At 39.8% G+C, this 27,899-nt stretch overlaps 11 protein-coding genes across 11 annotated transcripts in view; 6 read left to right on the top strand and 5 right to left on the bottom strand.

The window, feature by feature from the left end:
- SAPINGB_P002974 (uncharacterized protein) overlaps positions 1-1,326 on the top strand; it is a gene marked incomplete at both ends in the record, with an annotated part of 1,827 nt that extends 501 nt beyond the window's left edge. Inside the window, one exon of the mRNA XM_031997692.1 lies at positions 1-1,326. This exon is cut by the window's left edge and continues 501 nt beyond it. Coding sequence (XP_031853583.1) covers positions 1-1,326 — 1,326 coding nt within the window.
- Positions 1,327-3,380: 2,054 nt separating this feature from the next.
- On the top strand, positions 3,381-4,970 carry SAPINGB_P002973 (uncharacterized protein; the record flags this gene model as incomplete). Its single annotated transcript, XM_031997691.1, has 1 exon — positions 3,381-4,970. The coding sequence occupies one exon, from the start codon at positions 3,381-3,383 to the stop codon at positions 4,968-4,970; it is 1,590 nt and encodes a 529-aa protein (XP_031853582.1).
- Positions 4,971-5,143: 173 nt separating this feature from the next.
- On the bottom strand, positions 5,144-8,683 carry SAPINGB_P002972 (uncharacterized protein; the record flags this gene model as incomplete). Its single annotated transcript, XM_031997690.1, has 2 exons — positions 5,144-7,872; positions 7,999-8,683. The coding sequence occupies 2 exons, from the start codon at positions 8,681-8,683 to the stop codon at positions 5,144-5,146; spliced, it is 3,414 nt and encodes a 1,137-aa protein (XP_031853581.1).
- An 845-nt stretch (positions 8,684-9,528) lies between these two features.
- Positions 9,529-12,630, top strand: SAPINGB_P002971 (uncharacterized protein; the record flags this gene model as incomplete). The annotated part of the gene is made up of 1 exon (XM_031997689.1): positions 9,529-12,630. One exon carries the CDS (start codon positions 9,529-9,531, stop codon positions 12,628-12,630), a length of 3,102 nt encoding a protein of 1,033 aa, XP_031853580.1.
- A 378-nt stretch (positions 12,631-13,008) lies between these two features.
- Positions 13,009-13,935, top strand: SAPINGB_P002970 (uncharacterized protein; the record flags this gene model as incomplete). The annotated part of the gene is made up of 1 exon (XM_031997688.1): positions 13,009-13,935. The coding sequence occupies one exon, from the start codon at positions 13,009-13,011 to the stop codon at positions 13,933-13,935; it is 927 nt and encodes a 308-aa protein (XP_031853579.1).
- An 841-nt stretch (positions 13,936-14,776) lies between these two features.
- Positions 14,777-16,372, bottom strand: SAPINGB_P002969 (uncharacterized protein; the record flags this gene model as incomplete). The annotated part of the gene is made up of 1 exon (XM_031997687.1): positions 14,777-16,372. The coding sequence occupies one exon, from the start codon at positions 16,370-16,372 to the stop codon at positions 14,777-14,779; it is 1,596 nt and encodes a 531-aa protein (XP_031853578.1).
- Positions 16,373-16,787: 415 nt separating this feature from the next.
- On the bottom strand, positions 16,788-17,342 carry SAPINGB_P002968 (uncharacterized protein; the record flags this gene model as incomplete). Its single annotated transcript, XM_031997686.1, has 3 exons — positions 16,788-17,001; positions 17,057-17,136; positions 17,262-17,342. The coding sequence occupies 3 exons, from the start codon at positions 17,340-17,342 to the stop codon at positions 16,788-16,790; spliced, it is 375 nt and encodes a 124-aa protein (XP_031853577.1).
- Positions 17,343-17,595: 253 nt separating this feature from the next.
- SAPINGB_P002967 (uncharacterized protein) lies at positions 17,596-20,436 on the top strand (the record flags this gene model as incomplete). Its single annotated transcript, XM_031997685.1, has 1 exon — positions 17,596-20,436. The coding sequence occupies one exon, from the start codon at positions 17,596-17,598 to the stop codon at positions 20,434-20,436; it is 2,841 nt and encodes a 946-aa protein (XP_031853576.1).
- An 81-nt stretch (positions 20,437-20,517) lies between these two features.
- On the bottom strand, positions 20,518-21,597 carry SAPINGB_P002966 (mitochondrial 37S ribosomal protein uS15m; the record flags this gene model as incomplete). The annotated part of the gene is made up of 1 exon (XM_031997684.1): positions 20,518-21,597. The coding sequence occupies one exon, from the start codon at positions 21,595-21,597 to the stop codon at positions 20,518-20,520; it is 1,080 nt and encodes a 359-aa protein (XP_031853575.1).
- A 480-nt stretch (positions 21,598-22,077) lies between these two features.
- On the top strand, positions 22,078-23,994 carry SAPINGB_P002965 (uncharacterized protein; the record flags this gene model as incomplete). Its single annotated transcript, XM_031997683.1, has 1 exon — positions 22,078-23,994. One exon carries the CDS (start codon positions 22,078-22,080, stop codon positions 23,992-23,994), a length of 1,917 nt encoding a protein of 638 aa, XP_031853574.1.
- A 1,066-nt stretch (positions 23,995-25,060) lies between these two features.
- On the bottom strand, positions 25,061-26,674 carry SAPINGB_P002964 (uncharacterized protein; the record flags this gene model as incomplete). The annotated part of the gene is made up of 1 exon (XM_031997682.1): positions 25,061-26,674. The coding sequence occupies one exon, from the start codon at positions 26,672-26,674 to the stop codon at positions 25,061-25,063; it is 1,614 nt and encodes a 537-aa protein (XP_031853573.1).
- Between the last annotated feature and the right edge of the window lie 1,225 nt (positions 26,675-27,899).

Here is a 27,899-nt window from a genome sequence, read left to right as displayed (position 1 = left end):
TCCACTGCCACTGCCACTGGTGCTGGTGCTGGTGCTGGTGCTGCCACAGCCACAGCCACGGCCACTGCTGTTACTGCAGTTGAGAATAACTTTCTTAGTTCTCCTGCTTTACCCCTAATGGTCCATCAACCTTCCCCTGAATTAATCCAATCTCTTCAAATGGTCCCTCCTCTTTCTACCTCTGCCCCATCTCCTCCTCCAACTCAACTCTCTTCCTCGTTTTTTTACGGGAATTCTACAATTGATTTGACTTTTGGACAACCTATCCATTCTCTACCTGGTTACCCCAATATTGACTCCTCCATTTCATCTTCTATTAACAACCACAACATGACTCTTAATAATAATAATAATAATAATAATATTAATAATAATGTCCTCTTTTCTGAAGTTGTCAATACTGCTACTCCTATCCCAATTTCTCAAGGACAATTGTTTTCTACCTTTTCTGACAATTATGACGATGCTTCCACTGACGTTTCAATTTATGTCCCTCCCATAGAAGGAACCTTTTTGGACTCTCGTAAAAATGCTACTTCTTTTATCGATCCCACATGTTATATCGTGGACCAGTTAACCTTACCAAATCCTGCTTCTTTACTTGAAACTTCATCATTTGCCCCACAACAACACTTGTCATCTGCAAGTACATTATTTGCTGAAACAAGAGCAACGACTCCTATTAATGATTGTTATTCTTCTTCTTGTGCACCATCACCTTGTGCTCCCATTAATATTAACATTAATAATAATCCTATAACCCCTCAACCCCAACAAATCACTAATTTAACTCCAACTATACCTACAACAACATCTTGTCATAATAATAATAATAATAGTAATAATAATAATAATAATAATAATAATCATAATCATACCCATGGCGAGCTTGATCATAATGGAAGACCACCTCGCAAGTTCACTAAACGTCGCTACCGGTGTAACCATTGTGATGCCACCTTTTTCCACACTTGTATCGATGAATACGTGCAACATGTTTTGGATGCTGAAGCTGAGAGTAGCCGGTCTGCAGTTGGTCGTATCTATAAGTGTGATGACCCTACTTGTCCATGGGCTCATATTGGCTTCACTCGTAAGCTTGAGAAGAAGCGTCATATGGATCGCAAACACAAACCTCCTAGATATGAGTGTAGATACTGGACTCAATCTGGAACAGAGGCTTTCCCTGAAGCTGGGAGATGTGCTTCGCGCTGGCACGCGGATATTGGAAGTCGCAGAAGACATGAGACTAATGTCCATGGGCGGCCGTGGGATGATACTTGTGCTCTTAAGGCTCGTGAGAATAAGGCGAGAAATAAGCTTTAGGTTTATTTGGTTTATTTGGTTATTGATTTATTTGGTTATAAGTGTTTTTTTTTTTATGTGTGTTTAATATTTCTTTTATTGTTTATATTTTGTTTATAATCCTTTATTTTTTTTTAATTTAAATTCTGTTTCTTTTTGTTAATTGAATACTATTTTTTTTGGAATTATACAGGAAACCATAATATTAAGGTCTATCTTAGATACAATATATATATATATACATAAATGGTATTATTATATGTATATAGTGATAACAATAATCGATAAATCAAGTGGATTAATTTTTTTTTTTTTTTTTTTTTTTTGGTTGAAGTAGATTGGAGAATACACTTTGTGTCATTTTTATCACAAGCAAATTATAAAATAATAATAATAGAAATAAAAATTGAAATAAAAATTGAAATAAAAATTGAAATAAAAATTGAAATAGAAATAGAAATTGAAATAGAAATATAAATTTTAATCTTTTTTGGTTCTCTTTCATCTTACAAAATTTTATATATATATATAAAAAAAAAAAACTTGACAAAAATGGTGTCAGTAATACAGATATGTATGTAATTTTAGCATAAAAAAATATAAATATAAACCAAAAAAAAAAAAAAAATAAATAAATAAAAAAATAAAAAAATTAGGAAGAAGAAGGTTTTTTTTTAGTTTTTTTTTTAGGTTTTTTTTTTTTTTTATTTACAAACATGTTTGTACATCTGAACAAAAGTTTATATACTTATAGTGTATATGGCTGTGATATGGGCTATGATATGGCTATGATATGGCTATAATATGTCTACAATGCAAGATATTTCAGGCGACTTAATAGACATTGGAGAATAATTTAAAGGTGTGGTGAAATATTAGATTGATTTAATTTATTCTTGTAGTGGCTTGGAATATATATATATATATATAACAACAGATTGATAAATATCTATAAACCTCAATCTAAACTTCTTACTTACTCTTCCCCCCCTTTTTTTTTTCTTTTTTTAAATCCGAATCTCGCAAGTTGATCAAGTCGGCTGAACTAAAGAAAAAAAAGAAAAAATGCTTTTTTTTTTGTTTTCTAAATAATTGGTGTGGTTTTTTTTTTTTTTTTTTTTTCTATTTAATTAATTAAATAATTAAATAATAATTAAATAATTAATTGAGTTAATACGTATTTCAATTTTAAACACTAAATACCAAATAATTACCAAATAATACCAAATATTTAAATATTTAAATAATTATTATAACTATTATTATTATAATTTTTTTTTTTTTTTTCAATTGGTTAACCTCAGCTACTATATGCAAGTCTGACATTTACCGGCTCCGAATGACAGGACCAAAATAATAAAAAAATGAAAAAAAATGAAAAAAAAAAAAAACATGTCATAGAGAGAATATTTACGAGAATAAATAAATATATATATATATTTAAGATTCGTTATCTGATTAAATTTAAATTTAAAAAATAAAAAAAAGAATGGAGTATTTTAATATTTTTGATGATATTTCAGCTACTTGAAGCATTGAAATCTAAAAAAAAAAAGAAGTCAATCATAAATAAATATTTAATTTAATTTAATTTATTTATTTAATTTAATTTATTTAAATTGCTATTTCCATTTAAAGTAATATTTTACAAAAGGCTGATCACATGTTTATAACGTGACATACACGTGACAAACACGTGCATATATATATGTACTTTCTTTCTCTTTTCCCAAAAGAAAAAAATTGCTGCTGTTGCTGCTCTTCTCTGGCTGCCTGCTCGAGAAACCTTTTTTTTTTTTTTTTTTTTTTTTTTTTCTTCCCTCTCCCAAATAGAACAAAAAAAAAATAAAATAAAATAAAAAAAAAAAATTTTAATCGCCCGGAAAATTTCTCTCCAACCTACCAACCAACCAACCAACCACTCCATCCCCAAACTTTCTTTACCTACAACTACAAACTACCAACTACCCTCTCCTCCCCCACTACCACTACCACTACCATCACCACCACTAACCTTCTTCTTCTTTTTCTTTTCCTTTTACTTAACCCCTTTTTATACCTTCTCCATTAATCAAATGCGCAAATCACATGTCTTTGTCGGGTCTTCACACCCGGAGCTTGGTCAACTCATTTGTGACCGGTTGGGTGTTGAGCCAGGCAAATGTACTCTGCGTAAGTTTTCCAACGGTGAAACATCAATAGAAATCGGAGTTTCTGTACGTGATGAAGATGTTTACGTTGTGCAGTCTGGGTCTGCAGATATTAATGACCATATCATGGAGTTGCTCATTCTCATTTCTGGGTGCCGTGGCGGGTCTGCAAACAAAATTACAGCTGTCATCCCCTGTTTCCCCTATGCCAAACAATCAAAGATGAAAAAACATCGTGGTGCAATTACTGCCCGTATGCTTGCAAATCTCCTCATCATGGCTGGTGCTGACCATGTTATTACCATGGACCTTCATGCTACTCAAATGCAAGGCTTTTTCTCAAAGCCTGTTGATAACTTGCTTGCAGGTCCAACCCTCGCCCGCTGGATCCGTCACAATGTCCCAGACTACTCTGCTGCCGTCATTGTTTCAAAAAACCCAGGTGGTACTAAACGTGTCACTGCTCTTGCAGATGCTCTTAAGGTTAATTTTGCTATGATTCACACTGACCGTCGTCGTGCTCAACACAAAATCCCTGGTCGTTCCGGTGCCCGACCTCCTGTTATTTCCACTACTACTGCTGCTGCTGCTGCTCGTAAGTCACCAGCTTCTGCGCGTACCCCCTCATCTGGTCTTTCCCATGGCTTTTCTGCTTCTGATATTGCTGATGAGGAAGATGAAGCCACCGAAAATGATGGCCCTGTTAAAGTTGTGATTGATCATGCAGATGGTACTTCTTCTTCTACTACTACTACTACTACTACTACGGACCCTTCTACACCTCCTCGCATAATACCCAGCTCTAATGAGAAAAAAGACCAAGAAGAAGAAGATGAGGAGGTTTCTGATATCAATACACAATCCGTTCACGTTGCTAGAATTGTTCAGGGTCATGTTGTCAATGATGATGAGTACCCAGAGGATGAGGAGGACGAAAATGATCTCTTTGCTAAGCTCAGACGTGATGGTGCCCCTGGAACCGCTCCTGGAACCGTGGGCGAGTACGGTAGCGAAAGTATGTACTCAGAACACGCTCTGGGTGGTACAGGCGATGCCGAAAGCTCTGATGAAGAAGATGCCCACGATGATTCAGAGTATCATTTGGGTGCCTCTGCTGATGGTAATGGTAAGGCAGCTGGCCGTGTTCAAGAAAAGGTAATTACTCTTGTTGGTGATGTGCGTGGACGTACTGCTATTTTGCTTGATGATATGATTGATCGTGCTGGATCATTTGTTGCAGCTGCTGAGTTATGCTACAAGAACTGTGGTGCCAAGCGGGTGCTTGTTGTTGCAACACATGCCATTTTCTCTGGTAACTCGCTCGAGGCTTTGGATGCTTGTCCTTACATTGATCAAATTGTTGTTACAAATACTTATCCAATCCCAGCAGAAAAGCGTGCCCGCTGCAAGAAACTGGTTGTCATTGATGTTTCTACTATTCTTGCAGAATGTATCCGTAGAAACCATCACGGTGAAAGTATTTCGGCCTTGTTTGAGCAATTGCTTCAACTATAATTTTTTTTATTTTTTTGGCACAATCATACAGAAAGAGAGTTTTTTTTTTTTTTTTTTTTTAAAGAAGAAAAAGAAAAAAAAAATTAAAATTAAAATTAAAAATAATGAAAAAAAATGAAAAAAAAATGTTAACATTTGGGATAGATAATATATATAAAAAAAAAATACACAGTTTACTTGGATTCCTCCTTGACTTCCTCCTTATCTTCTTTAATGTCCTTGACTTCCTCCTTATCTTCTTTAATGTCCTTGACTTCTTCCTTATCTTCTTTAATGTCCTTGGATTCCTCATCATCACCTCCAGAGCTTCCACTTGAACTGGGCGGTGTCAACACGTCCTGGAGTTCACCCGAGTTCCAGTTTAAAGGAATAAACTTCTTAGGAAGCGACACACGAGCAAAGCGTGACTTAAACTTAGATGCAAGCAAGTCCGAGTCCAAATGACGAGTAAGTGCGACAAGTGGGATACACGAAATGCAATGTTTCGAGTCGAGTTGCACGTCAAGTGGGTTTGGCGTATTACATCCGGGTGAAATGGTAAGACGAATTGAATGCTTCTTATCTTCAGCCTCGTAAATCTCAAACCCAATCTGGGTCAGATAATCCAGCTCAGGAAGATGGTTACGTGCAACCTTGGTCGGAATCTGAGACTCATAAATCACATTGAGCAGAGTGTAAATATGCGACTCCTTAGTGAAGTAAAACACTGAGCGGCACTCACCACCAGTCTGCATCTCCTCAATCTCCTTGAGAATCTGCTGTACAAGTGGCAATGATGTCAGCAATCCAATGTCCAACTTTTCCTTGGCCTCAATACCGTACTCCTGTGGACAAATAAAGTCAAACAAAATCTTCGACAGAGTGTAAAGCTCACGCAGATACCCAAACTCAGGGCCATCAAATGCCGTAGATGTGGGGAGTGAAGCCTTGGGTGCACCCGACTCAGGTTTGTGCTGGAATACTGCAGAAACCTTAGGCATTTGAAGGGGGGCAAACGCTGTTTTGGGTGGGTCAAACTGGTCACCCATGGCAGGATCAGGTCTAAAGACATGTTCAAGGAATTGTCTATTGTGCAATCCGTCAAACTTCATAGTATCATAAAGTTCAGAAATCTTGGAAGGATCAACCTTTTCCACAGACACAAACTCTTTAAACAGCTTATCCCAGCGTTCTCGGAACAGTACAGGGTCTTCACTGCAGCACCAACGAGATTGGAACGTATCAACATCCTGATGGGCAAAATTGTAAGCCAAGATGCGTGCGTGATAGTTCATGAGTTCTACAACGCGTGACAACACAATAAATGGCTCGGGGAACTTGGGAGGCCAAGTAAACTGTGGTGGAGGCTCCAGGCCCTGACGCAACAAAGGCTTAAGTTTCTTCTTGACCTTGTCCATAAGATCTTTGGCTGCATTGGAATCATCGAGCCAATCTTTGCGAATAGATAACAAGTCTTCAGGAACGTCTTCAAGGTCAAGGTAGGCAGAAGCCCAAATTCTTGCAGAAGCAACAACACGACGTTCAGAAGATGTAAAGATCTTAACATTATTGACCAAGTCCTTGTTGAGCAAAAGTGTTTCCTGGCGCATTTGAGTACCTAGATCCAAAGCCTGGTAGCGTGCAGAGTGGGTAGGTTCACCGCCCCATTTAATAATAACTTGAACTTTCTCAACCTTATTAATTTCCTTATTAAGAACAGGCTTGAGTTGGACTTTTGTTCCAGGGAAATCCTTCTTCTTTTCCAAAGCCATTCGCAGCTGCGAAAGTTTATCTGGGTCTTCCTTGCCTTCATCCTGGGCACGTTTGGTTACCTTAAGAATGTAAGCCAAATCAGGCTTTTCACGGATAATGACCTCTTCCTTATGGCCGCGTAGAAGATTGATAAAAGTTTTCGACTTGAATGAAAACTTAAACTTTTGCTTAGGTGTACGGTCAGCATGGCGAATAACATAAATCTGGCCCTTTTGTTTCCACTTTTGTTCCTTTTCAACAACGGTGGCATCATTGGGCAAGATTTTCTTATTGCGCTCGTTGCGGTCCTTTTTGGCTTGAATAAAAAGTTGACGCAGAATGCGAGCAGCATTATTGTAATAATCCTGATTATCTTTGACAAATGAAAAGCCATTAACGTCAATCACATAGGATTTACCATTGACACGGAGCAAATCAAATCCGCAAATGGTTTGCTCAAAGGCTTCCGAAATACTGGATGCCATTTTGATTTCTTCATCGGTGAGTTTGGTGACAAATCGAATCTCCTTGCCATATGTGTTACGACGGACAACACCATCAACAACAGGCGACTTACGAGTCTCTGCATGACAAAAGTGAGGACCAACAGTATAAGCCTTGACATCTTCAAAGTTGTCAGTATCCATAAACTCCTCGTAGATAAAGGAACCCTCTGTGCGGGGGGATGTAAGGTCCGGATCGTATTCTGAAGACTTGTTACCAACCTTTCGGAAGAGTCTGCGGCCACCACCACCAGTAGAAGAATTGTAATAAACAAAGACATTGTGATCTTCGCCATCAACAGGTTTTTCAACAAAGGGTTTTTTCAAGATTTGACCGTCGGCAAATTTCAAAGTATCTTGATCAATCATTTCAAATTCCAAGGGGAGTTCTTCCTTGATCTCAACTCCGTGCTCGCGAAGCTTTTCACGAACTGCTGGCTCCACGTGGGGGCCTCCATCACGAGATACAACAATGCGGCGTGGGGTGGGGACACCAGAGGCTTCGAGGAGTCTAAGCACGAGGCGGCGATCCCATAAAATTTTTTGGAGTTCGAGATCATTGACAAGATAAGGCTTTCTGAGATTAACATAATCGATAGCCTTTTGAAGAGGGAAACCATTTGAAAAGAAGGAAATGAGAAAGTCGCATGTGGGCCAATTTTCAATTGCTAGTGGATGAAAAAAAAAAAAAAGAAAAAATTGTTAGTTAGTATGTAAACAATGATAATAATAAAAAAAAACATAATATAATAAAAAAATAAAATAAAATTTTTTTAAAGGTACCAAATACTTACATTCATCAAGAATGACTTTATCACCAAAAATCACAGTTTCAAATTCTCCATGTTCAATAAGCTTGTTAAGAATATGACGACATGGTTTTGAGCGGGCCTTTGCGTCCAAAGCACAAACACCGATTTTACCAATTTTAGGGACCTGAGTACCATTAAATTCAAATGTTTTTGAAGAAGATGAGGACACAGAACGTTGATGGGAATCAGTTCCAAGAGAAAGAGCAGAGAGAGTAGGAGAGGATGCAAAAGTGGGACCGGATGATCCGACGGAGCCTGGAGCTGGAGAAGAGCTGATAATACCTGCAAAAGACTTGTTTGCTGGGAGTGGCGAAAGGTCTCTTGGAGACACTACTGATGAAATATTTGTGATTGTGGAAGCTGAGGCAGCAGTTGAAGAAGAGATAGATGATGAGGTAGAGGAGGATGGAGCAACATCTGCAGAAGAGGCACCTGGGATGGGGACTGGATCTGGAAGATCAGATGAAGGGTTGGAAGGGGTTATAGAAGGGACTGCAACATCGTCGTCATCTGGGTCGTTTTCGTTAGAGTCTGAGTTTGCAGAAGAGTCTGAGATTTCAATGTCGTGATAGAAAGATGTTGGGGTTCCTGCGTTTGCACCTGTTGAAGAGGAGGAACTTGGGGGTTTTGATTGTCCGAGATCCTTTGAGAATTCGGAGAAAGACATGTTTTTTTTTATTTATTTATTTCAAAATTTGCGTAGAATGAGATAGATATGGAAGGAATGTTTTAAATGGAAGGAATATTTTAAATATTTTAAATGGAAGGAATGGAATGGAAAGTTTAGAATTTATATAAAAAACTAAAAAAAAAAGGCAGCAAAGAAGAAACTTTTTTAGGGCTGTGCAGGTGGGCTGCGTGGGTGCAATCAGTGGCTGCTATGCGGCTGTTGCTATTAGATCGATCGCCTCTGGTTGAAGAGAGGAGTTGACAGGCAAAAAAAAAAAGGAAGACAAGCAGACAGGCAGACAGACAGGAAGACTGACTGGCTGTGATTAAGAATTCGTAACGAAGGTAGAAAAAGGTTTATTTGCTTCGAGTAGCAAGATTGGAGAGAATTAAATAAATAAATGAAAATAAAAATAAAAAAAAAAAGAGATGGGAAATTTTTAAAGATTTTGAAAAGTCTGGAGATTTTTCAAATTGAAGGACCAAAAGGCTTTTCACAATTGGCACGGCAGACTTTTTGAAAAAAAATTTAATTTAATTTAATTTAATTTAATTTAATTAAATTAATTATTTTTTGGTGGTGGTGATAAAAATTAATTTATTTTATTTATAATTTTAATAAATTTTAATAAAAAAAAATAAAAGAAAATCACTGCACAGACTCGAACTTTGATACTAAGAAATTTTCAGAACAGTAAATATTTCAGAACAATATATAACGTACGGCTCGCTTAAAAAAAATTTTTTTTTTTTTTTTAAACCTTCTGAAATCTCAAATCACCACTTTTTTTTTTTAAGCCTTCAAACAATCCCTTGAATAAAAAAAAAAAAAACATTCCAAAAATGCCAACAGCTGCTGTCGCTGCCACTGCATCCACTGCAGACCAACCGTCGCAGCCTAAAAAAACTAAAATCTCCGGAGAATTTACACCCTCCCAACCTCAACAACCAAAAAAACCATCCCGTCCTTCAAAAATCTTTGCACCCTTCCGCTCTGTCGGGAACGTCACAGATGCTACCCCCCTCGCTGTCACCTCACTCGGCCAAACTTTCGTAGTCACTACCTCGGTCGGTAACTTCTTTCAGATTTATGATGCAACTTCTCTCCACCTTCTCTTTGTTTCATCTCCACGTACTCCAGACCCAATCACTGCCCTCTGCTCCCATTTCCATTACGTCTTTGCAGCTTGGGGTGCTTCCATTGGTATCTTCAAGCGCGGTAAACTCCAAGCTACTCTCTCACTTGATCCCTCCATTGCAACAACAGACGGCCCAATTTCTTCTCTTGTCCTCTTTGGTGAACATCTATGTGCTGTCACTGAAACTGCCATCTCTGTCTTCAAAGTAAACCCTAAAACCCCCTCCGAAGACCCAGAACTTTACACAATCATCCATATCCCCAAATCCTTTGGCAAAATCAAACAAGTCATTCACCCACACACTTACCTTAACAAAGTGGCCGTCATCGTCGACTCCGCAATTCTTCTTTACAATGTCCGCACAGGCCGCCTTCTCTTCTCTTCAGACCCTACCCCTTCCCCAATCACTGTCGTTGAACCTTCCCCAGTCCTTGACGTGGTTGGTGTTGGTACCGCATCTGGTGATATCCATATTTACCACCTCAAACAAGGCCGCGTTCTTTTCTCTTTAAATGCTGCGGCTAGAATCACCTCAATGTCTTTCCGCACAGATGGTACCCCCATTCTTGGTGTTGGCACTGCTGCCGGTGACCTGCTCTTCTACCACCTCGATTCCAAAAAACGTATCCACATTTTGAGAGGTGCCCACAAGGAAGAAAATGGCGGTGTTGCTCGTATCCATTTCTTCAACGGACAACCCATCTTTATCACAAACGGTGGTGACAATAAACTTGCAGAGTATGTCTTTGATCCCTCGGTAATTACAGGAACTGAAACAACTGGTGTTGCTGCTATCTCTGCCCCAAGACTTTTACGTTCCCGTGGTGGTCACTCTCTTCCTCCCTCTTTCATCTCATTCACAGATGAAGAGGCCCACTTTATTCTCTCTGGTTCCCGTGACCAGTCTCTTTGGAGTTTCTCTCTCCGCAAAGATGCTCAGTCTTACGAGTTTTCCCAAAAGGAAAAGCGCACCATCAATGGCGGACCTGCCCGTGGTGGTATTCTTGGTTCTATGCAAAATAAATTCCCTGAAATCACCGGACTTGCTTACCAGAAAAATAAACAAGGTCGCTGGGACAATATCCTTACTGCCCATAATGGCCTTTCCTTTGCTCACACATGGGACGGCAAGCGTGGCATTGTGGGACCATATCATCTCCCAACCACTGATGGAGGCATTGTTAAAACAGTTTACATCTCTTCCTGTGGTAACTTTGGCATTGTCGGTTCCTCTCTCGGAGGTGTTGGTGTTTACAACATGCAAAGTGGTATTCTGCGTAAACAATACACCGGTCATACCCAATCAGTCACAGGCACTGCTCTGGACTCTTTAAATACTACCCTTATAACATCTGGTCTTGACGGCCAAGTTCGTTTCTACGATTTCCACAAAAAGACAAACACTGGGCAAACAAATATTGTCCACAAACTTCAACTCCCAGCCCCAGTCACCTCGCTTCTTCTTCACGAAGGCTCAGACCTACTGGCCGTTTCTCTCGACAACCTCTCTCTAGTCGTCATTGACATCCGCACCCGCCGTATTGTGCGTGAGCTTTGGGGCCACAATAACCGCATCACCTCGTTTGACTTTTCTCCCGACGGCCGCTGGATCATCTCCGCATCTCTCGATGGCACAATCCGTACATGGGATCTTCCCACTGGTGGCTGCATCGATGTCGTCAAGGTCGACAATGTCGTGACATGCCTACGTATGTCTCCCAATGGAGACTGGCTTGCCACAGCCCATGTTCGTGGCGTTGGTGTGTCGCTTTGGACTAACCGTGCCCAGTTCCGCAACATTTCTGCTAAAATCATCACCGAAGAAGACGAAAGAGAACACGGTATTGCCACCATTGACATGCCTAACGCGGCTGGCGAAGGTGGCTCTAACATCATTGATGGAGCCCTGGAAAGTGAACCCGAAGATGAGGAAGACTCATCTCAGTATACTACAGTGGACCAGCTTAGTAAAGATCTCATCACTCTTAGTTTGCTCCCCCGCAGTAAGTTCAACACCCTGACCCACCTTGACGCAATCAAGAAGCGTAACAAGTCCAAGGCTCCACCCAAAAAGCCCGAAAACCTGCCTTTCTTTTTGGGAATGACCAAGGAAGGCAAGTCTGAGGCTTCCCGTATTGGTCCTTCAAGTGCATCTGACAAGTCAACCATTTCTGGTTCTGTTGATGCCACCGGTGCTTCTACTAAGTCTTCTACAAATGAAGGTGCACTTTCTCTCCGCGCGGGCGAGAAAATTGAGTTTGAATCGCAGTTCACTCGCTTGCTCAAGGACTCAGCAAACACAGCGGCATTTATTGCATATCTCAAATCACTTTCTCCAGCCGCTACTGACCTGGAATTGCGGGCACTTAAGACTTATGCTCCTCTGACCGAAGTCGTGGCTTTTATCCGTGCCCTGACTGCTACTCTTGAACGTCATACTGACTATGAGCTTGTCCAGGCTTGGATGACCATGCTGCTACGAATCCACGGTGATATCATTCTTGCACATGCCACTAAGAAGACTAAAAAGACCAAGAAGTCAATCAAGAAGCAGGAAGAGAGCGGTGAAGAGGACGACGATGATGATGACGATGACGAAGATGACGATGGACTTTTGATCAAACGCAATGTCAATGATGACAGCGATGAGGAAGAAGATGATGATGACAATGAGTGGACTGTGTACTTGCCTGAACTTGTGAGCGCCCTGAGTGCTTGGGAGGAAGTTCAACTTTCCGAAAGCAATCGTTTAGGAGAGCTTACACAGTACTGCTCTGGTGTCATTGACTTTTTGAAGATTGCTTAGATAGAATATTAATATAGTGAAAAATAAAATAATAAAATAATAAAATAAAATAATAAAATAATTAAATAATTAAATGGTTCATTAATATTTTCCTAGATTTTGATTACAAATGCAGAATATCTTGTACCTTGAAATATTCAACTCCACGACCTCTTTGACATACAGGGACTTAATAAGACGTTAGATGATGAACTCTGCGTGTGGCTGGTGTTGCAAAATCTCGCTGACTAATGCGATTTTTTTTTTTTTTCTGCTTCTTGAAAATTTCCAAATTTTTTTTTTTTTTTTCCTTCCTTCCTTCCTTCCCTCCACCCAAAAACCAACCATTTAAAAATCCGCACAATCCCTTCGAAGACCTATCTTCACCATCACATTCAAATGTTTCGTGCCACTTCTTCGATATTGCGCAGCACAGCTGCTCGTTCAGTTTCTCGCCGTTGCTTGAGCCCCTCTACCATCATGGCTTATAGCACTCGTGCCACTTCCTCTGCCTCTTCTGCTTCCTCTACACGCCTGTGGCTCGGAGCCACCGTTGCTCTTGTCGGAGCCGGGGCTGTTGCCACACAACTCACCTCGTCACCTGTTCTCCTTGACTCCAAGCCCGAAAGTTCTTCTTCCACAGAAAAACCCACCGTTTCTGAGGCTCTGCTGACTGCTGCCGACACTGTCACCTCCAGCAAGGACACCCTTTTGTCTACCGCCGTCGACGCTGCCGTCGATGCTGCTGATGCCGTTGCTGCCCAAGCTGGCATCGAAGACGCCGTCGTGGCTGCCGTTCAAGGCGTCGATAGTGCTGTTCAGGCCCTGAGCGAGGACCTTGCCCAAGAGCTTGAAGAGCTTTCTGAGGAGTACAAAAAGGAGGCCGAAGAGCTTGTTGCTGAGGCCGCCGGTGCTGCTGCTGGTGCCGAAGCTGCTGAGCCTGAAGAGGCCGCTGTCCCCAACAAGGGTGCCTTCGATCCTGATACCGGTGAGATTAACTGGGACTGCCCCTGTCTTGGTGGTATGGCACACGGCCCCTGTGGCGAGGAGTTCAAGACTGCTTTCTCGTGCTTTGTCTATTCAGAGGCCGAGCCCAAGGGTGTTGACTGTATTGAAAAGTTCTCTGCTATGCAAAACTGTTTCCGTGAGCACCCAGAGGTTTACGCAGAGGAACTCCGTGAGACTGAGCCTTTCCCTGAAGAGACTGCCCAGGCTCCTGTTGAGGAGGTTGAGGCTGTTATCGTTGAGGCTCTTCCCGTTGAACCTGTTGCTCTTGAGATTATCGAAGAGGTTATTCCTGTTGAAGCTTCTTCTAAGAGCAACTAAAAAAAAAAAACCTCTCCCTTTGTTTGATTTCTCTAACTGTATATTAAAATTCTGTTTAATTTGCCTTTTCTCTTTTCTTTTTGAAATTGAAGGTGATTTTGTTCTGTATATAATAAAGAATACTACTTTTTCATTAGAATCCTATTTTTTTTTTTAACATGCCTGATGGGAGTTCAATTTTACAATTTTTCTTTTTGACACAAAATTCTGGGGAAAACATGTGACAAATCCTTGAAATTCATTTGGTATTAAATGAAATACCTATCTAGGAAATTTAAGCATACAATGACATAAAAAAAAAATTCACTCACAATAAGCTTTGCAAAAGTATGAATTTTAATTCACAGTTGCTTGAAAAAAAAAAAAAAAAAAAAAAACCTTCACCCCGCTTTAATTCCAGGTTAGGGTTTATTTAGCAAGAAGTTTAATTGAATTAATTTGAAATGAATAATCTGAAGAGAGTTTGAATCGAGATAAAAAAAAAATCAATTAAATATAATCCATTTATAGTAATTAGTATAAATTATAATGAATACATTACACTGCATTGCTGAACTTTGGGTGACAGAAATTTAATTCTGTTTTTTTAATAATAAGTATGACATAGCCAAGCAAAGAAATACTTTCATATTTGCAGATTGTTAGTTACGATTTGGCATTAAAATACCAATTGTAAGGGTTCTTTTGTACGTTATGACAATTATAACTTGTTCTTTATTTCAATATTTACCCATTTTCAAAATAAAACTTTTCTAATTCTTCATTTAAATTTAGGATGTTATTTTTTTAATCATTAAAACCGTTTCTCATTATATGTTTTCTTTTCATTACAAAAAAATGTTTAATTTTCTTCCAGAAATTGCTTCATGGGGAGACCAACGTGCTCAACGTCAAGTAAAAAGGTATCATGGCCAAATAAACTAATTTCTTGACCCAATTCCAAATACTCAATGTTAGAACCATCACCACCAAGTGATCGGGAAGCATCCCGTAACACTTCGGCAATCTCCTGCTGTTGCCAGCTGGGGAAAAGAATATCACTGTCAACACCAAGCACAAAAACCTTGTGTTTACCTAAGGGCCGCAGACCCTCAACAAGATCGCTCTTCGAAAGATCTGTAACCTTATTGCGGGGCTGCTCCTTGTAAGGCTTATCTGGCAGAGTACATTGGGGAATTTGTTTATCTGTGCTTGTTACTCCTGTAGCAAGACTTTCTTCTTCAAATCGTTGCATAGCTTCTAATTTATTCTTAAGCGCGCGTTCGCGATTTGTCGCACCCATGTCAAAGAGATCCATGGCTTTAGAGACATATAATAAAGAGTTGGCATCGTATTCTAAGCAAAACTTTTCTCCCTGATGATCCAGATAGGTTTCAATCAAAAAATCTGGGCAAAGAGCAGGCGACTTGTTGGGGTCAGCACGGTCACGGCCAAACCGCATTTCCCATTCTGGACCCGAACGATATGTAATGGTTGCAATTTCTCTTGCAAGCTTCATGCCAACATGAGGTGGTACAGAGTCGTAGTAAAACCCTCGCTTCCAGTTAGGGTCTGCCATAAGAACTTGACGCTGGGTATGACGCATTGCAATAGAATAAGGATGAGAGCGGGCACAGCCCGAAATGGAAACGACGCGGTCAACGGCGTCAGGGAATTGTGTAGTATATGCAAGAGATTGCATTCCGCCCATTGAAGCACCGACGGATGCATAAAGTTTGTTAATGCCAAAGTGGACCTCAATCAGTCTATTTTGTGCTCGCACCATGTCATTAATTGTGACAATGGGGAAACGAGTAGCATATCTTTCACCATCAGCAGGGTCAAAACTTGAAGGACCGGTAGAGCCATAGCAGCCACCAACCACATTTGTGCAAATGACAAAATATTTGTTGGTATCTATGCTGAGGCCTGGACCAATGAACTTTTCCCACCATCCAGGTTTTGTATTTTTAGAGTGAGATTTTGCGTGAGAAGATGCCGAAAGACCAGTATGAATAAGAATAGCGTTTGTACGTGTATCGTTAAGAGTACCCCATGTTTCATAAGCAAGATCAAACGATCTTAGAATTCCGCCATTGTCGAGGAAAAGAGGTTCTGATGAATGAAAGGTTTGGTATCCCGTGGAAACGTTAGAGTATGAGGGTTCAGGACCGGACTCATATGAGGAAGATTGGAGAGATTGCGTGCGCTTTTCCATACGGTCAAGACATGGAAAGGCCATTTGAGGGTTAGATGCTGGTGTATTTGTGCGAGAGATTGTAGCCAGACCACGAGGCCGTGAACTATTGGCTGTTGTTTGAGTTGAAGATGTGGCTTGCGAAGTAGTAGCAGGTGGTGTAGAATGTCTCTTTGGCGCGGAGTAAAACCGTGCCATTGTTGGTTTTGATAGAGCGAGTAACGACTTTCGCGAGAGTCTTTGGATATTGGCCGGTTTCATTGTGAGGACTATTGTTGATTGTTGTATAAAGAGAAATATAGGAATATGGAACTTCTGGGAAAGCAATAAAAAATAATAGCAATATTGTAAGAAGAAAAAAAAAACTTTCTGGGAGATTCCTGGTATTTAACAAAGTATTTGCACCATTTTTTTTTGCCTTACAAATGCATTTTTTTTTTTTTGGTCTCGCGCAATGAAAATTTTTTGGCAAATTCCAGTTCAAAATCATCTAATTTCACGTGACTCCCCCACAAGCCACACGCCACACGCCACGCCTGTCCCAAAACAGAAACCCGCGATATTCCAATGTTGGTGGCTGATGGAACGGCGGTTAAGTGTTTAGTGTAGGAAAAAAAAAAAAAAAAAAAAAAAAAAAAAAAAAAAATTTAAACAAAAAAAAATCGGCAAATCGAAATCACTTGCCTGGCTCAGTTTTGATTGTAGTAGAATCAGCGGGAGGGTTAGTTTCTTTAGCCATCTTTTCAATATCGCCTTCTGGATTGGTGGTCTTTTTAAGCCACCGCATATAAAAGTCGTCCATAAACATCGTCGAAACGTCTTCACGCGCAATATCTTTACGAAATCGAGGCTCCTTTAACAAAGAAAGAACAAATAAACAATTAGGGTACCTTGATAATGTTAAAATCTCAAAAACTTTACAAAAGAATTTAAATAAATACTTACACAATATACTTTGCGTACTTTGGTTCACGCCAGTATTCCAAATATTCAAGAAAATTTAAGAACTCCTCACTTTCAAGATACTTGTTCTGAGCAAGATAATTAAGATAATGTGGATTAGCAAGACTTTGTACAAACTTATTGATTGATTAATTGATTAATTTATATGATTAGTCCATTGTTTAAAAGATAATAAACATATTCTTACCTCGAGCTCAACTTCCCATCGATTTGGAAGATCCACGGCTGGCTGCTGAACTTGTACTTGTTTTCCCTGTGAATCACTCATATTATTATTCTTTCTAGTGTAATTTTTATTTGGTTTTTGGATTCTCAATAGCAGTTTTTTTTATGCTTCTTATCTGTTGTGAATCTACAATACATATTATGATGATGCTAAAAGACTTTTTAGATGGTGGTAGGCCAAGCAATCTGTCAAAAAAAAAAAAAAAAAATTATAACCCTAACCCAATGAATATTTATTTTTATTCACTTCATCATAACGCGTGTCAGACTCATTCTATTCTTCACCAAACAACAGCATGTCTTCGTCTTCAGATGAGGACTTTTCCGAAGACGAGCTCCGTGCGGGCTGGAATGGTGCTAGAGCTCCTGTGAGGAAAAAAACTAAAGATGAGCTTAACGATGAACGCATTTATGGCGTTTTCAACGAAGACAACAACCGCAATAGCAAAACCAGTTCATATGGCGATCTAAGATACTCATCAGTGCTCTTTACACAGTCATCACCAAATGAAGAGAAAAAGGCACCAGTATTTACAAAATCGTCTGATTCTGAAGACACCAAGCCTGTATCAAAACAGTTCATGGCATTTGCCCCGGCTTCTAAACCTGAAGACAGTAAACCATCACAACCAAACAAGTACATGATGTTTTCTAAAGCTTCTGATTCCACTCAGACATCAAAATCAGATTCTAATACCATGCAAGGTTCACAGTTGGGTATGAGATCTGCCTTTTCCAATCCATTATTTGAGCTCACACTTCCACAGAACCCGCCACTACCAGAAGAACCTATACCAAGTAACCCAGTAAAAAAACCGCCACAGCTACCAACATCCAAGAATGAAAAAACTTATGGCATTGGTGCTAAACTCTTGGAGAAGATGGGCTATGTCAAAGGACAAGGTCTTGGAAAAGACGGTGGGGGTATTCTTAGACCTGTTGAGCACAAGTTACGTCCACAAGGTCTTGGTCTTGGTGGTATTAAAGAACGCACTAAACAATCAATTGAAGAGGCGAAAAGACGTGGAGAAAAGATTGCAGATGATTATGAAGTTTCTGATGATGAGAACAAGAAAAAACAAGGTAAATCGAAAAAATCTCTAAAACCCCCAATGTCAGCTGCTGAGCGCACGCGTCGACGTGCTAAAACCCTTTACAAAACAGTTCATGAAATGGAATCCGAAGGATTGCATATACCCAGTGGGTTTAAACAGATTGTGGACATGACGCAAAGTCGCAGCGAGCAAAAAGCTGGAGAGGAAGGGGAAGAAGAAGAAGAAGAGGAAGCCATTACAGCCGAAGAGTCTGCTCTGATTGATCAAGTCAATAATGAGATGGAAAAATATGGCACAGAATGGCGGTCTCTGCAAACACGTAAAACATATGCCAAGTTTGAGATTGACCGGCTTGAAGATAAGGTTAACTTGTTGACAGATGAAATCTCTAAGATGGAGGAGTTTTTGGCAAAATGCAGTACCTTTCATAATATCTCAGAAAACGATGATCCTGTTGAAGCACTCAACAACCTGACACAGACTTTGATCACAATTCAGTACCAATTTTTTAAACATGCGCACCATTTTAATCTAGATGAACTGGCAGTAGCCACACTTGCACCTCTACTAGAAGAAGCCTTCAAAACTTGGGATCCACTTCATTTGCCAACTCAGTTTATTGAAACTTTCTTACAGTTGAAACCTTTATTTTATCGAGATAAGAAGGTAGACGAAGAAGAAGATACCCTTTTAAATCAGGAGGACGATTATGAAGAAGAATGGGAAAAAAAGACAGCTTCTGAAAACCCCAGACAACTCTACGAGCGATTACTTTACAATACATGGGTGCCTAAGATCCGACACGTTCTACAAGACGAGTGGTTGCCAGATCATTCTTCTACTGCTATTTTGATGCTAGAAGAATGGTCTGTTGTTGTTCCTGAAGAAATCCAAGCTCAGGTCCGTAAATCCGTGGTGGTTCCGCGTCTTGTGCATTCAATTAAACGATGGCGACCCTCATCTTACTCCAGTAACTCGTTAAAAGGCAACAGGAAAACTGGATTGCCACCACCTCCCCATATTTGGGTGTTCCCCTGGATACCGTACTTGGATGCAGCCAGCGTCGAAGAGATTTCTCGCGAAGTCAAAGAGCGGTATATGCGACTTATGCGCGACTGGCGTCCTACAGATGCGGCACCGTTAGATGGTCTTGCAGAATGGCGTGAAATAATGAGCAAAGCAGAGTTTGCAGAACTGGTACAGGACAGCGTGATTCCTCGGTTAGGGAAAGTGTTACGCAGCTACGTTAAGCTTAAAAGTGCAAGTAAATCATCGGTGACAGCGTTGGAAGCCATATGTGCATGGTGTCCAACTGTTGTTAGAGCTCCTGTGTTTAGTGACCTTTTTTGTGCACATTTCCTGACTGCTTTTGAAACATATTTGTACGATTGGATCATGGATACAGTGCAACTGGCGGCTGAGAAGAAGACTAGTGATGAAAAACAACAACAGGATGCCGATAAACAAGAGATGGGGGCGATATTGGACTGGTATGAAGCTTGGTATAAGGCTATTCCGCGTCACATAGCGGAATTAGATGCTGTTGAGCGCGAGCTCCATGCAAGTATAGATATGATTGAGGATGCTGTTGACTTAAAGCCTGCCCTACGCCAGACCCGACTATCTGTGCCGGGACTTGTTGCAGGGCCCAAGACAACGACCAATACAGCGCGTGCAGAACAGTTTCTGGCTGACCTTGACGCACAGCTTAAAAGCACTGAGCTTAAGGATGATGCTGCAAAGAGCGAGCGGGCCAAAAAGAAGAAGAAGATTCCAATTAGTCTTCCTGAGTCTCGGGATAGCCCAGCAGCACAAGATTTGGCAAGCACCTCGTTTAAAGATGTGGTTGAAGATGCCTGTGCAGCAGCAGACTTGTTTCTTACAGCAGCACATGGGGCACATCCAGTATTGGGACATCCATTATACCGAGTCTCCGCGAGTCCCATAGGGACGTCTGGGATGCCAGTTTACATGAATGATAATGTGTTGTGGGTCAAGGCGAGCCGCGGGTCAAAAGAGTATGATCCAATATCGCTGGACGATCTGGCCAAGTCATATAAACAATACACCAAGAGCAAGTAATAAATGAAAAGAATATTTACTTTTTAATATTATTATATACAACAAAAAGAAACCAAAAAAAAAATAGAATGGTCAGAGAGTTTACTTTCGCGAGGAACCAGTAGCAGCAAGGAACTTCTGGGCCTTCTTTTCCATGCGGGCATACTTGATCTTGGCCATTCTCTCCTTCTTGGAGTCTCTGATAGAAAGAGTGTTGGGGCCGAAGAACTGGTACTTTTCAAAGTATCTGCCGCTCAAGTTGAATTCGTTGGTGATGGCAGCATCGTTGAGGCCAAGCTTCTCAATGGCCCAGTAGTAGCGCTTGGGGTGAGCTCTGCGGAGATACTTGAGGATGCCTTGGCGGTCGGAAATGAGCTGTTGGAGAGTACGCTTGGAGCGGAGATCCTTCTTATTTTCCTTAAGATGTGTGACAAGGAAATGGATCTTAATGGTGGCTACTGCAGCCTGAACTTCGGAAGAACCAGTGTCGCCTTCAAAACGAGAAAACTCCTTGACAGCAAAGTCGACAGCAAACTTCTTACGAGAGTCTAATGACGAGTTTTGCATAGAGACAATACGCAGAATAGCCTCACGCTTGGCAGCATCTTCCTTGGTCTTGATGGCAAGACCAGAAAAGGCCGATGAGCCAGCAGCTGAGCCAGAGACTTGCAAGCTAGCGTCGGCCAAGTCAGAGCTCACGCCAAAAGAAGAAGAGCCAGCGCCTGAGATGGGTCCCTGGGAAGTGGAGATAGTAGATGAAGTAGCAGTGCGGATGGTGCTAGCGTACTCTGCACCAAAAACAATTTTTTCAGCCTCGGTGGTAGTAAGACCAAAAGCAAGGTTATCGGACTCAACAAGAGCAGCCTTCATGCGTTCAATAAAGGGGACGTTGGAACGACCCAGGACGGGGTCGACATCCTCGGGCTTAGGCTTTTGAAGCTGGCGAGCAAAATGCTTCTGGACACGACGCAAAGACTTGACGTACCGACTGACCTTGGCGTTGGCAGCAGCCGATGTGTGGAAAGAGGAAGAAGATGATGAGGTAGTGGTGGTGGTGGTGGTGGTGGTAGTTGCAGCGATGCGAAGACCGGAGAGCTGTGCCGAAAGAGAGGTTATTAATGGCGAAGAACGCTGGGCCATAGTACGGCCAGCAGATGATGCCAGCAAAGACGAGCGAAGCATATTGTGAAGAATTGAGAGAGAGATGCTGAGGATGTCTAGCTGGACGGAGTGAGTGAGATCACAGGACAGGGAAGAAAGAGGGTGTGTCGTGTGGATGTGAAAATCCAGGCGGTGATTGGATTGGGCGGGCATTTTTTTTTGGCGGTGGAAAAAAAAAAAAAAAATCATGAAAGAAAAAATTTCAACATCATGTGATATGGTTCGTGAACCTAAATATGTTTTCAGTATTTTTTAAAATATATTAAATACAACAAAATAAAAACCTCGGCTGGTTGCCTTTGCATGGTTGTCACCTTTAAATGTGGGGATTTTGGATCGCCCAAACTTATATAAATACTTGTCCGTCAGCACCACCAACCGTTCTTTATATTTCTTCTTCAACTACTTTTTCTTTTTCTTTTTCTTTTTCTTTTTTTTTTTTTTCCTTTTTCATACTTCTTAATCAGCATAATTGCTATCATTCAATATATAGATCTACCAATGACTAAATCAGATACTCCATCATATACTGAAAAAATCATCAATATCCCGTTCAGGCACATATATGCCATGGACAATGAACACGAGGCCCCGTCTCTTGGTGACAACTTACCTGCAGCCGGGATCGAGGGCACTCTTGTGATCCCCGCACAGCATACATTACACACTCTCAACACGGACTTTACTGCGGTAAAGCCCCAGCGTCGGGTTGTTGTACTAGCACACGGCCAATCCGGACATCGCAACTATGTGTATCAGAAACTGTTGGCACGAGCATTGGCAGAACGTAATGGGCTGTACACGTTCCGGTTTGATTTCCGCAACTGCGGTAACTCGCAACATGTCGACTCTCCCAATGGACTCACAACATATGCAGAACATCAGGACTTGACGGTTGTGTGGGATTATCTTATCAACAAGCTAGGGTTGGTTCCTGCAGCACTTGTGGGGCACTCAAGAGGTGCTCAAGCATGCTTAAATTGGGTTTTGAGTCAACAAGCACTGCCAGATGGTGGAGTGTACATTCCTACGGTAGTCAATTGTTCAGGTCGGTACCGTACTGAAATGATTTTTGAATGGTACAAAAAAAACATGCCGGAGTTTTGGGGAGCTGAGAAGTACTTCAAGGTCTCTAATGCTCGACGGAGCAAACAGGGAGGGGTAGAAAAGGAGGAAACTCCATACATGGCTCGACACGAAGCCATTACAATTGCCGGGTACGACATGACACAAATCAAGTACTTGAGGCGCGACACTTATGTATTGACGATCCACGGTGATAACGATGATATTATTCCCTGTGAAGACGCATACTTGTTTGCCGATGCTTTGGCTGGACACCACGAGCTTCACATTTTGTCTGGGGCAAACCATAATTACGTGGTGAGCACGACAAGTGTGGTTGGCGATGAGGAGGTTGGGTCCAGACGCTCATTGGTCCCTGAAGTGGTGGATTTGATTGTGGACCGTCTTACCATTGAGAAGGAAAATGAAAGGTTTCATAAACAGGAAGCAACATTGGGATCTACAGCATTGGGGGAAACACCAGTGGCTCGCTGGAAAACTGTGGAGGGCGTACTAAATTTCCGCGATTTTGGCGGGTTCCCCGTGCGTGAAAAACATGGGCTTGTGCGCCGGTGGGTACGTCCGGGGATTTTGTATCGGTGTGGGTCACTAGATGGTGTTACAGAAGCTGGAAGAGAACAAGTGAAAAAACTAGGGATACAGCAAGTATTTGATTTCCGGTCTGAAACCGAGTTACGGCCCAAGAATGAAAACACTCGGGATGGGTTGTTTGATGGTCCTCCTGGTGTGATAACTACGCATGAACCACTGTTTTCCAAGGTTGAGTATAGTCCGGAGGCTCTTGCACGGAGGTTTGCAGCTTATGCAGCGAATGGGTTCAGCAAGACGTACCGAGAGATTTTGGATGCCGGTGCACGGACTGGAGCATTTAAGCGAGCATTTGAATGGGTGCGGGCCAATCCCGGGTCTCCATTTTTATTTCATTGCAGTGCTGGGAAGGATCGGACAGGAGTATTTGCGATGCTTGTTTTATTGTTATTAGGAGTTGAACGGGACACGATTGCTCATGAATATGAATTGACGACTGTGGGGTATGCGCCAGAACGGGAACGGCTTTTGAAGATGGCACGAGATGGAGAGTTTGCCAAACATGTGAAGGAACATCCACAATTTAAGGAGATGACGATTCGTGGGTGGGAGCATTTGACAAGTAGTAGGTTTGATACGATGATTGAGACGCTAGATTGGTTTGAAAAGAAGTATGGAGGGGTGAGACATTATTTGGTCAACATTGTAGGGTTGGCTGTAGAGGATTTGGATGCTATTCGTGAGAGTTTATTGTATGATGGAGATCCAGTAGAGGTTCGTCGGACGTTTTATCCAAAATTGTAAAAGTTAATATAGTTAGAATTTTGAATTAATTAATTAATTAATTACCATTAGACATTTTTCCTTTTTATTTTAAATTAAACAATAATTCCCATAATTGAAAAAGATACCTATCTAAAAAATAAAAAAAAAATATAAATAAAAAAGAAAAAAGAAAAAAAAAGAAAGAAAAAAAGCGGAACAAAATTAGCCCTTTTTTTATTATTATTATTATTATTATTATTTTTTGGGTGGAAGGAGAGGTGGTGGTAGTAGTAGTGAAGCAATGAAACTGAGGTTTGAGTATGGAATTGAAAAAAAAAAAAAAAAAAAAAATGCATTATAATTATAATAATTATTATTACGCAAACTAACAATTAACAACTTGAGCTTCATTTAATTTTATCCTTAAAAAAAAATTGAAATATATTTAAATAAAAATTTAATTTAATTTAATTTAAAAAATAAAATAAAATAAAAATAAAAAAAAAGAGGAATTAGATATAATCAGTTGTACTATATAGTAGCTATATATATAAAAGTTATTCAAGTTGAGGTCAGACTCAAGTTGAGGTTTTTTTGTTAGTTTTTATTGGAAAGCATTTACTTATATGATTGGTTTAAAATTTGAGGGAGAGAGAGGGGGGGCGAGTGGAAAGTGATATTGTTGTTAATGATGATGTAAGATTTATATTATTATAATAATAATTATTATAATATAATTATAATAGTATTGGATTTGTTATTCACTGAAAAAAAAAAAAAAAAAAAAAATGTTGGGGGTGGGTTTAACCAGAAAAAAAAAGAAAAGAAAAGATGCAATCGTTTCTTTCCCAATATTGAATTTAAGACTTGAAAATTAAAAAATTAAAAAAATACAACTTTTTAAAACAACCACAATACTTTTTTTATATTTTTTTAAATATGAGAACCGCTATTTATATAAAACTATAGAACAAAATTTTTTCTTCACTTCCTAGAAAGTGAATTTTTTTTTTCTTTTCATTCTTTCTTTATGTTTTAATAATAATAATAATAATAATAATAATAATGTCATCACCCCATAAATATATATATTTCATTTTTGTATTTATGCAGCACGGCCAGAAACACCAGTGCTAGAAATAACTCTGGAAGCCTGAAGGCCGGCTCTAACAATCTTATCACCAGTAGAATCAGAAACAAGGTTGACATCCTTCTTCTCAGTCTGAGCCTTCTTCCAAACCTCAACCTCACAGCCGCCTCTAATGACTGAGACACGCATGGTGGCCAGTAAATTGTGGGCAGCATTGGAGTGGTCGTAGACACCACCGTTAAAGACAGCAGTAGCATCCTTACCAATGGCAGTCTTGATAAGAGCACGGCCACCAGGGTGAGACTCAATAAAGTTAGTCACATCATGGACAATGCCAGAAATCAAAACAAGAGCCTTAGTCTTGGATTGCTCCTTAAACTCCTCAAATTCAATGACAGGAAGCTGTTCAATGGGGACACCCCAGTTGAGGCGGGATCTCCATCTGTCGAGCTTCTTTTGCTTTTGTTGAACAAGACCTTGTTCAATAGCATTTTGAGAGAAACGCTGAAGGTCATAAGCAAGACCGACAAGAGACATTGAGTAAATGAAAATCTTGGTAGGATCGTACTGGTACCACTTGAGGGCATTTCTATAGTCAGAGGGGAACTCGTGATGGAAATTGTGGTAACCCTCACCAAGAGTGACGAGAGCAGTAAGGACGTGGTCACGGGGGGATCTGCGGTCATCAAAGGGCTGGTCACCAATCCAGTGGGCAAGCGAATTGACGCAAAAGGTTGACTGGTGGACAAAGAGGTTGCGGAGAATGCCAGCATACACCAAACCACCGATCCAGTCGCCCCAGCCAAAGCCAGCAATAAGGGTAGGCAAGACAAAGGAGGAGAAGAGAAGAATAAGCATGTAGTGTCTGTGTTGGAAGCGAACAATGGGGTCTTCAATGAGATCAGAAATATCAGTGCGAGCCTTAAGTTTGGGGTTTTGCTTAAAGACCATCCAGCCCATGTGTGAGAACCAAAAGCCACGACGAGCATTGTAAGGATCCTTATCAGTATCTGTGTAACGGTGGTGGGTACGGTGACCATTAGACCACCACTTGATGGAACCTTCAGCAGCACCAGAGCCACCAATCATAAGGAAAATGCGAAGAGGGAAAGCAGCACGGTAAGCACGGTGAGCCCACATGCGATGATAGCCTGCAGTAATTCCGAGACCTGTGTAAAAGTACCAGAGACAAGCAAAGACAGCCGTCTTAATGCTAAGATGAGTAAATGGGGCAGCAACGAGACCAATGAATGGAATAATGACAACAATGATAGTGTTAACCCAGTTGATATGTTTGTGCCAGTTATTCCATGTAAATGGTTGTTCTGAAATGTGCTTGTGTTGATGGTGGTGGTGGTGGTGTTTTGATTTACCCTTGTGCGATGTAGAATCTTCATTTGATGGGCCATTCATATCCTTGATGAGGAATGCACTTTTGAGTTTGCTTCTGTTATCGGTATAAACGCCTGAGGCAATGGCCATTGTCTCAGCAATGTCGACTTCATTGAGGTCCTCATTAGGCTGGGAAGAGGTAGATTCGATATGTTCTTGTTGTTGAATAGGTTGTTGTTGTTGTTGTTCAACAACAGGAGATTCCTGTTGAGGAATGGCAGTATTTGGTTCAGCCATTTTGTGATTTTTTTTTGGTGATAATAATAAATAAATGTATATTTAAAATTAAAAAATAAAAAAAAAGAAGTAATTATATATATATATATATATAAATATATATAAATACTGATTGTGGTTGTTGTTGGGGGTGGAAAGTAAAAGAAAGAATGGCGGTTTGTAGAAAGAAAAGAAAAAAAAAAAAAAAAAAAAAAAAAAAAAAATTTATAAAATAAAAAAAAAAAATAAAATTTTCTGTGGGGAGGGGCGCAGTGGGCTAGTATTTATATATATTTGATATATTTGATTTTTAACAAGTTATATATATATATCTATATATCTATATCTATCTATATATATTCCAACAATATTATATAACTTTATTATTTTAATAATAAATAAAAATATAATGGCGGGTAGATTAGGAGAAGAAAAAGAAAAAAAAAAAGTTTTTTTTGAGGGTCTTCCCATTCATCCATTCATTCATTCATTTATTTTATATTTATTTTATATTTATTTTATTTTTATTTTTATATTCATTTATTGTCAAATTTCCAAATCAACCAGTCGCTAATCTTTTTTGTCCCTTCCACTCCTCTCTCCTCCCCACCCGTATGTGCGTAGTGTTAAAAAGATTCTTTTTTAAAAAAACTCACACAAAATTAAATTTTTTTTTTTTTTTTTTTTTTTTTAAATTTGTTGGGGCGAGAAATTTTTTGTTTTTTGTTTTTTTTTTTTTTATTTTTTTTATTTTGTTGTAAGTGCGCCCACACAAATTTTTTTTTTTTTTGCCTTCACATACACACACACACAAACAAACAAACAAACAAACAAACAAACGGCCTGATTTTTTGTTTTTTTTGTATATGAAAAGTGGCCCTGCATTTGTTAGTGGCGGACGGCCACAGTCGGGTCTCGGGGACATACGGATTGCGACTTTGTAACAAACTTAAATGTTGTAATTGTAATTATAATTATAATTGCAGTTGTAATAAAATAATATTATATGATTATGTAATTGTTGTAACTTTCAACCTTTCTTTTTTATTTTTCTTAACTTCTCCGGTTCTTCTTATGGTGCTCAGCCGCATGTATCTTTTTTTTTTTTTTTTTAAGTCCAATTTTTGAATTTTTTTTTTTTTTTTTTGAAAAATCTCATCATTAACATATTAAGTATTCAATTATATTCATTTTAAACCTACTCTAAATCAAATTCATTTTATATATATATTCAATATTTAAAAAA

This window comes from Magnusiomyces paraingens (assembly GCF_902498895.1).
Source record: "Magnusiomyces paraingens strain CBS 517.90 genome assembly, contig: contig2, whole genome shotgun sequence".
NCBI lineage: Eukaryota > Fungi > Ascomycota > Dipodascomycetes > Dipodascales > Dipodascaceae > Magnusiomyces > Magnusiomyces paraingens.
This window is presented reverse-complemented; position numbering and strand designations above follow the sequence as displayed.